Source organism: Papio anubis, unplaced genomic scaffold (genome assembly GCF_008728515.1).
Source record: "Papio anubis isolate 15944 unplaced genomic scaffold, Panubis1.0 scaffold546, whole genome shotgun sequence".
In the NCBI taxonomy this organism is placed as follows: Eukaryota; Metazoa; Chordata; class Mammalia; order Primates; family Cercopithecidae; genus Papio; species Papio anubis.
In genome coordinates, this window is record NW_022165677.1 from 43,025 (window position 1) to 52,313 (window position 9,289).

Genomic DNA, 9,289 nt, shown 5'->3' on the forward strand with positions numbered 1-9,289 from the left:
CATAAACGCAGTACAATTTTATCAAATTCAGAAGATTCAACATTAATAGAAAAAACCATCTGCATATTATCCATATTCAAATTTCATCAATTGTTCCCATAATGTTCTTTTATGGCAATTTTTTTTTTTTTTTTTTTTTTTTTTCTGATCCGGGATTCAGTCCAGATAGATGTAGCTCCTGAATAGAAGTGAAAGTCCTCCCTCCCCAGGGTGAGGAAATTCCCTCAGGGCTCCTAGGTGTGGTGTAGTCGCTGGTAAGGGGGAATGAGTGCCCAAAGCAGGCAGGGTTGCTGTAGTGTCCACTCACTCAGTGGTGGTAAATCTTTTGTGCACATGTAAGTGTGTGTGTGTGTATAATATATACACACGCAAGAGAAACTGAGTGATGGAGAAAGGGAGGTTATATGTGTAATTCATTCTCTGAAGCCTAATCTTTTTAAAACATTTCAGACAACCAAGTAACAGTGTCTCATGGCAACATGCTAGAATCTTGAAGGTGAATGGAAAGGATTATGATGTATGGAAAATCCAAGTTGGAGTGGTGCCTGATACAGGTGAAAATCAGTTTGCAGCTACTGGAAGAGAGAGGAGCATATCAGTTGTTTAAAACAAAAAGCCAGTGTTAACAGGCTCAGAGAAATGAAGTTGAAAGGAATAGTTGTAGCTGCTGAATAGAAGTGAAATTCCAACGTGGTTCCATTAAAATGTCTTCTCAGCGATCTCTCCCTGCAGATGACTTCGGTATCTACTATGTCCTGTGAGCCTTGATCTACTACAGCTTTCTAGATAAGCCCAGCTCAGAGGAGTCAGGGGATACATGCTACATTCAAGAGGGTTCTCCCAGGTGTGACCCATGGGAGGTCCCCTGAAAGGAAGGAAGATTGTACCTAATATCTTGGCAATAAATACATGTCCTTCCTAAAGGGTGACAGTCTAGGACCTCCTGTGATATCAGTGAGTAAAAGTGAAAATGACCATTCTTATAACAGTGAACACTTTTCAAACTGGCATAACTGTGCTTAAAAGCATGTAAGAGGTGAGGTCACTGTCTCATGGAGGCCAACTTTAAATACAATATATGGAAAGAAAAATCCCAGAGGACATAGATACCGGGTTGCCTGGCACGATATAAAAAATTACAAGAGGGGCTGGGTGCGGTGGCTCAAGCCTGTAATCCCAGCACTTTGGGAGGCCAAGACGGGCGGATCACGAGGCCAGGAGATCGAGACCATCCTGGCTAACACGGTGAAACCCCGTCTCTACTAAAAAATACAAAAACCTAGCCGGGCGAGGTGGCGGGCGCCTGTAGTCCCAGCTACTTGGGAGGCTGAGGCAGGAGAATGGCGTGAACCCGGGAGGCGGAGCTTGCAGTGAGCTGAGATCCAGCCACTGCACTCCAGCCTGGGCAACAGAGTGAGACTCCGTCTCAAAAAAAAAAAAAAAAAAAAATTACAAGAGGAAGCTCTGTGCAGGGAGAGGAGGTGCCCTTCGGAACCCTCAGTGTTCTCTCCGTGCAGGCAGGTCTGGCCAATTCACATGAACACTCTAATCCTGTAGCTTACTGGGAAGGACATCCTAGACCAGTCACTTAAAAAACTTTTTTAAGTTGTCATTTATTGATGAACCTGTGTCAAGTACCTTGCATGATACCTTCATAATCCTCACAACCATCCTATAAGGCAGATGACATTATTCATATTTTATAGACAAGAAACAGACATAGAATCCCAGATCCTATAACTAGTAAATGGCATAGTTGGGATTTAAACTAAGATCCATTTTTTACAAAGTCTGTGCGCTTTCTCCTTTCCATGTATATATGTGTGTGTGTATTTATATGTATATAGCTATATACATATATACATATATGTGTGCTCTTAAGATATCTATATGCATGCTCTTAATATGTGTATATGTTATGCTTTAAATATATATGCTATATATACATATATACACAAATATACACATATATAAATCACATATATATAGGCAATCTTAATATATATAAATCCAAATATCTTAATGGATAGATATATTGGGAGAGAGGGAGGGAGGCAAACAGATGATAGGCAGGTATTCCTTTTCTCTACATACCACCACACACCCCGTGAGTAAATGACTAAATCACTTCAAACCTGACATCTCATCTGTAAAATGGGATGTAAAAATAATTGTTCCTGCCTTACACAATTGTTGAGAGATTTAATGGGAAAATGCATGTTAAGTACTTAAATAGTGCCAGGCTCACTACCTGATAGCTATTGTTTTATTAACTTTTAATAATAATAATAATAATAATAATTTAATTACTTGTCCAGCAAGTTGTCGGTTGTCTTGCTTTGGTTTTAGAAAGAAATTTCTATCTGTCTTATTTGGCTTCAGGCACTTGTTCACAGTTCTGTTCTAAGTAATGTAATTTTGTTTTTAATTTAATTTAATTTATGTAATAGAGACAAGATCTCACTATGTTACCCTGGCTGGTCTCAAACTCCTGGCCTCAGGCAGTCCTCCCACCTCGGCCTCCCAAAGGGCTGGGATTACAGGTGTGAGCCACTATGCTCTGCCATGCTGTAATTTTAGACTCCAAGTTCCCATACTTCCTGTCCTTGGTGGGGAATGCATTTGGAGGAAGTCTTATTAAGAACTCTTCTTTGTTTCACAATATTGAGAGGCTTATTGTCATTTGTACTTATTTTGTTCTCTCAAAACCCTTTCTTTCCATGTGGCACCAACACAGTGCAGAGTGCACAGATTACTATGATACCCTTCCAGTTAAGGAGGCTGATGGGAGCCAGCCCTGTTCTCAGGGCGTCACTGGCTTGCGGAACTTGGGCAACACGTGCTACATGAATGCCATCTTACAGTGTCTCTGCAGCATCTCGCCGCTGGTGGAATACTTCCTCTCCGGGAAGTATATCACTGCTCTTCAAAAGTAAGCCCATTTGCATTCCCTGCAGCCCAGCTCCCACCCCCACTTCCCCACAGGTGAGGTTAGAGAAGGAACTCTGGAATCCCTATTAAGGGATTAAACAAGCAAGTCAGTAGAGGTTGTAGCTTCCCAGATAACATGCTAGAGTAAGTAAAAGTGGGAAGGGCAACCAAGAAATGAATGCAGCTCCTTTTTTTTATTTTTATTTTTAAAATTTTTGTTGTTGTTGAGACAGGGTCTCGTTCTGTTGCCCAGGCTGGAGTGCAGTGGCACGATCTTGGCTCCCTGCCACCTCTGCTCCTCAGGTTCAAGTGACTCTCCTGCCTCAGCCTCCTGAGTAGCTGGGATTACAGGCACGCACCACCATGCCTGTCTAATTTTTTTTGAATTTTTTTGTATTTTTTTGTATTTTTAGTAGAGAGGGGGTTTCACCATGTTGGACAGGCTGGTCTCAAACTCCTGACCTCAAGTGATCCACCTCTCCCAACCCACCACCTCAGCCCCGCAAAGTGCTGGAATTACAGGCATGAGCCTCTGAGCCTGGCCTCCTTTTTTTTTCTTTTAGACAGAGTCTTGTTCTGTCACCCAGACTGGGGTGAAGTAGTGGTATGATCACAGCTCACCGCAGCCTCGACCTTCCGGGGGCTCAAGCGATCCTCCTGCATTGGCCTCCCAAAGTGCTGGGGTTACAGGCATGAGACACCACGCTCTTCCATTTTGAGACTAATTTCCCAGGCTTGGGTGATGAGGTGCCTTCTTTTCATTAAATCAGCCAGAAACATATCCCTTTCTTCTTCCAAGCGATTGCAGTGAGGTTGCCACTGCTTTTGCCTACCTGATGACAGACATGTGGCTGGGAGACTCAGACTGTGTCTCACCGGAAATATTCCGGTCAGCTCTTGGCAACCTCTACCCAGCATTTACGAAAAAGACGCAACAAGATGCTCAGGAATTCTTGATTTATGTCCTAAATGAACTTCATGAAGCTCTAAAAAAGGTAAGTAGAATTAATGACCTTGAAATAGGATAGTTCTGCACCTTTATCAGCAACTTCCATTTTTCCTTCTTTTGCTTGTTCAGTTAATATTGTCTACTTTGTGCCAAGCACTGTGCTAGGTGTCCTATGGAGAACATCCAAGTTAGTATTTCAATGTGTAGCTGTATTTACCAAACTTACTTGTCATCAGAATCACCTGGGAAGATTTTACAGCACAGATGTTAAGGCACATACTCCAAGGGTAATGAATTAGAACGTCTTTGGGGAAAGCTTACTTGGCATTTCCAGTGGTCAGCCAGGCATGGGAAACACTAGTCTACTTTTCTTTGGAAATAAAGGCTGCATGGACTAGTTTTTAAAAGTGCAAAATATATTCCTCACGAGAAATATAGAATTTTATAGCTTACATTTTCTTGGGACCTACAAATCCATGAAAATATTAAGCTTGATATTAGATTAAGCAACAGATCTACGCACTACAAAGTTTCATCCTCGTACCAAACACGCCTAACCTGAGTTCATCACCGAATTACGACATACGTTTCATTAAACATGAAGTCATCAGTTACTCTAGAGGTTTTGCCTTTATTTACAAAACTCACTGCCCTTAGTCTTGGTCTGAGACCCACATTCTCTGAAAATGTGTCCTTGACTTTATGCAATGTCCTTCCACTAATGTTACCTCACTGCACCTCTAATACCCAGGGAATGGTTAGCATCGAGATTGCAAACTATAGCTATTAATTGTTCTCATTGGCAGGCCTCAGTTCCGTTTTTCATTTAGAGTAATAAAAAAAATTCATGGCCGGGTGCTGTGGTTGACACCTGTAATCCCAGCATTTTGGGAGGCCGAGGCGGGTGGATCACTTGAGGTCAGGAGTTCGAGACCATCCTGGCTAACATGGTGAAACCCCATCTCTACTAAAAATACAAAAATTAGCCAGGCATGTTGGCGGGCGCCTGTAGTCCCAGCTACTCGGGAGGCTGAGGCAGGAGAATTGCTTAAACTCAGAAGGTGGAGGTTGCAGTGAGCTGAGATCCCGCCACTGCACTCCAGCCTGGGTGACGGAGTGAGACTCCGTCTCAAAACAACAACGAAAAAAAAACCAACAATGAAAAGAGAGAAAAAAAAACGTATTCATGGCAGCACTTTTTAAAGAGAAGAGGCGAGTGGGCAGTAAAAATCCCTCATGTCCTCTTCTACAGCCAATCTGAAACAAATAGCATTCTGTTTCCCAAGATCAAACTAGGAATTAGGGGAATGAAGTTACTGTCAGGGTGGAAGACTTTGGCAGCAGAGTGTGACGAAATGAGCAAGCAGAAGTGGAATGGTGAGCACAGCCCCAAATTAGAGCCAGCTGTGGAGCTAACGCATCTTCAAAATGTATATTCTACTGAGACTCTTCAATCACTGAAAACTCAGGGTGTGCCCCAGAAACGCTGTTGCTGAGTATGAGTTAGATCCAAACCAGGCCACAAGGCTAGTTCTGCCAGGCTGCCTTAGGAATTTCAGATTTGCTCTCTTATCTTTTTTTTAAAAAATTAACCCTGTAGAGACAGGATTTTGCTATGTTGCCCAATCTGATCTCAAACTCCTTGTCTCACGTGATCCTCCCGACTCAGCCTCCCAAAGCACCACGATTACAGACGTGAGCCACCATGCCTGGCCAAGATTTGCTCTTTTAAAAAAGTGTTTTCTAGAAGTTAAAGGAGAAAAGGCTACAGAATTTAACCTGAAGGGACTGGAGACAGGAAAGATTGGATTTCTTAATATTTTACCTTTAGATCTGCTTGAGTGACCTAATGCTAATTTAGCTTACTTACCCCCTTCCCAGGAAAAACTAGCTCCCAAGGCTGGTAACTTATGGGGCCATGGGTATATGTTTTACCAGAGTTAGGGTGTCATCACTCCTCTGTTTCACCTAAAGGGAAAATATCTGAATTATCAGAAATCACACATGATATATATACTTTCAAGGATATCTTACTCTATTGTCTGAATCCAAAACTAAGTGGTTTCTGGTAGCAATGTATCATTCTGATAGGAAAAAAAGCAGTCATGTCATTGAAAACTTTATTTTTTTTGAAACATGGTCTCACTCTGTCACCCAGGCTGGAGTGCAGTAGTGCTAACACGGCTCACTGCAGCCTCGAACTCCTGGGCTCAACTGATCCTCCAACCTCAGCCTCCTAAGTAGCTGGCACCATAGATGTGTGCTACCACGCCTAGCTCATTTTTTTTTTTCTTTGTAGAGATGGGATCTCACCATGTTGCCACAGTCTTTTTTAAATAACCAGTAATTAATCTGGGTTAAATTTGCTCCTTGATTCAGTACCACTACCCCCGGAGAAGATCACACGAGAAAGGTCCTGCTCAGAGATGCTGCAGGAAATGGATTACCACTGAGACATCCGTCATCACCCAGCTGTTTGAAGGGCAGCTCAATTATAGCATCGTGTGTTTAAAGTGTGAGAAATGCACCTACAAGAACGAAGTCTTCACTGTCCTCTCACTCCCCATTCCATCCGAATATGAATGCTCCCTTCAGGTAGGAATGCGGTATTCCTGGACACTTTGTCTTGCTATACTCTCAGCCTGGATTTTCTCAGGGCTATTTCCTACATTTGTTTAGTATGAGAGGCAGCTTTATAACTTTAATTTTAAAAGAAATAGGCTGGGCGAGTGGCTCATGCCTGTAATCCCAGCACTTTTGGCCGAGGCAGGTGGATCACCTGAGGTCAGGAGTTCAAGACCAGCCTGGCCAACATGGTGAAACCCTGTCTCTACTAAAAATACAAAAATTAGTTGGGCATGATGGTGGGCACCTGTAATCCCAGCTACTTGGGAGACTGAGCCATGAGAATCGCTTGAAGCCGGGAGGCGGAGGTTGTAGTGAGCCAAGATCGCACCACTGCACTCTAGCCTGGGCGACAGAATGAGTCTCCATCTCAAATAAGTTAAATAAATAAATAAAAGAGGAAGTCCATGATGACAGAATTTTTTTTTTAGGGACATACTGGTCAAAAGTTACTAGGAATTCAATCATATTTTTAAATGTACTCAATGAAATAGCCTGATTGTAAAATTGGAAATATAGTGGGGTTTATTCAGTCTATTGAGATAGATTTGTGCATAAAAGAAATTTGTAATTTCTAGCAAAAATTTGTGACCCTCCCTTACCCCAGAGGTCTGTAAGGCCCAGACTTGGAACTAGATATAAAACATTCTAGACTCTCAGTCTCGCACTCTTATATTTTGGACTAAAGCTGTGAAATGTTTTGGAAAGACAGAATGGAATCTAGTGCCTTGGTTTACCTCTCAAATTTTCTTCGCCACAATGCCAAAAGTTAATCTGTAACTGGGGATGTGGGCATGGGGTGAGTGGCAGTAGAAGGCAGCCAGCAATAAGGGGCAAACAAGGGGCGGACAGCAATAAGTTTTCTTGCAGAATTATATAAATTTATATTTTTTTCTTCCTATATTATGAAAGCACATTTTATTGCTAAAAGTTTTACCTACCAGAATTGGAGAATAGAATCCTATTACTTATTCAGCACTGGGCTTTGTTTCTCAGCTCAAACTGCTAGATTGTTGGAAAGAAATTCCAAACACCCAAGTAAGGTGCCAGTGGGTCCTCTGCAAACAAAATCTGTGCTCATCTTCTTCTTCCAGTTAGTGGTTTGCAGAACCAAGGACCTGGCCACATTGAGGATCTCTCCTATGGATATGGGGTCTAATTTTTCCCTGTTCTGCTATCTTTATCATAGGCCACCCCCAAACCCTGAAAGTCATTTTTGTCACCAGATCATTTTAGCAATGAGATGAATAGCATAAAGCAGCTGCCTGATTTCACTGGTGAAAATTGCAAAGTTGCTTGAGCCATTACAGGCTCAAGCCTGTAATCCCAGCACTTTGAGAGGCCAAGGCAGGCAGATCACGAGGTCAAGAGATCGAGACCATCCTGGCCAACATGGTGAAACCCCATCTCTACTAAAAATACAGAAATTAGCTGGGCATGGTGGCATGCGCCTGTAGTCCTGGCTACTTGGAGGCTGAGGCAGGAGAATCGCTTGAACCCAGGAGGCGGAGGTTGCAGTGAGCCAAGATCGTGCCACTGCACTCCAGCCTGGCAACAGAGCGAGACTCCCTCTCGAAAAAATAAATAAATAAATAAAATAACAAATAAATAAAAATTGCAAAATCACTATTATTCAGGAAAAAACAGAAAAGTTAAAATGCCGATTTATAGGCTGGGTGTGGTGGCTCACGCCTGTAATCCCAGCACTTTCGGAGGCCGAGGTAGGCAGATCACCCCCTTTCTACTAAAAATACAAAGATTAGCTGGGCTTGGTGGTGTGCGCCTGTAGTCCCAGCTCCTTAGGAAGCTGAGGCAGGAGAATCACTTGAACTGTGAGGTGGAGGTTGCAGTGAGTCGATGCCACTGTAGTCCAGCCTGTGCAACAGAGCGAGACTCCATCTCAAAAAAAAAGAAAACAAAAAACCCAAAAAACTGATTTATAGATTATAAGTGAGGTAGGCAGTCAAATCCATCTCAGTAACAAGAAAGAAACACCTTCTAGGTGGATTTTACAGGTATCTGGCTGCAACTAGTGAGACCGTTATCTTCTGGACTTGTTGACTTTGAGAAAAGCACTGAGAATTACATTTCCTCGGCATTTGCAAAGTTCCAATAGAAACAGAGAGTGCAGGTCGCAGTTGATCCAATTTGGTCACCAAATCCTTTTTTTCCTGAACAGGACTGTCTCCAGTGTTTTTTTCAACAAGACACACTGACCTGGAACAACCAAATTCACTGCTCCTTTTGTGAAACCAAGCAAGAAACTGCCGTGAGGGCTGGTATTTCCAAGGCACCCAAAATAATTATTTTTCACCTTAAAAGGTATGGATTTTTACATTTTGTGGGCACGTATTTTCGAACAGCTTTCTAGAGATGTAATTCACACGCCAATAATTGGCCCATTTAGAGTATACAGTTCAATGATATTTGGTATATTACATTATTGTTTTTAAATTGTGATAAAATACATACAGCATAACATAAAACTTTGCCATTTTAGCAATTCTAATCATACAATTCATTGGCATTCATTATTCACAATGTTGTGCAACAATCATCACTGTTTCTAAAACTTCTTCATCACCCAAACAGAAACTCTGTAACCTTTAGTAACTCCACATTCCTGCCCCGCCAGTCCCTGGTAAGATACTTCAGTGATGGTCTGTCAAGGTCTTTGGTGTATTTTAAAAATTGGGTTGTTGGTTTTGGTTTTCTTTCTCTCTTTTCTTTCTCTCCCTTCCTTCCTTCCTTCCTTCCTTCCTTCCTTCCTTCCTTCCTTCCTTC

At 42.2% G+C, this 9,289-nt stretch overlaps 1 protein-coding gene across 3 annotated transcripts; it reads left to right on the forward strand.

Annotated features, from left to right (window-relative positions):
* Positions 1–221: 221 nt before the first annotated feature.
* Positions 222–8,891, forward strand: LOC116273318 (putative ubiquitin carboxyl-terminal hydrolase 50). 3 transcript variants are annotated; one of them, XM_031662314.1, is made up of 5 exons: positions 222–757; positions 2,738–2,932; positions 3,731–3,926; positions 6,260–6,475; positions 8,685–8,891. In XM_031662314.1, exons 1-5 carry the CDS (start codon positions 705–707, stop codon positions 8,874–8,876), a joined length of 852 nt encoding a protein of 283 aa, XP_031518174.1. In that variant the 5' UTR covers positions 222–704; the 3' UTR covers positions 8,877–8,891. The 3 variants fall into 3 exon arrangements, with proteins under 3 accessions (XP_031518174.1, XP_031518176.1, XP_031518175.1); XM_031662316.1 differs by having other exon boundaries at positions 227–757; positions 2,743–2,932; XM_031662315.1 differs by having other exon boundaries at positions 227–741.
* Positions 8,892–9,289: the final 398 nt, after the last annotated feature.

What these genes read in the sequence shown, in the direction of transcription:
- LOC116273318 (XM_031662314.1), top strand. Translation starts at nt 705, where the DNA reads ATGTCTTCTCAGCGATCTCTCCCTGCAGATGACTTCGGTATCTACTAT. An exon ending in TTCGGTATCTACTATGTCCT is followed by an intron (nt 758 to 2,737) that starts GTGAGCCTTGAT and finishes GCACCAACACAG; the next exon opens with TGCAGAGTGCACAGATTACT. An exon ending in TATATCACTGCTCTTCAAAA is followed by an intron (nt 2,933 to 3,730) that starts GTAAGCCCATTT and finishes TCTTCTTCCAAG; the next exon opens with CGATTGCAGTGAGGTTGCCA.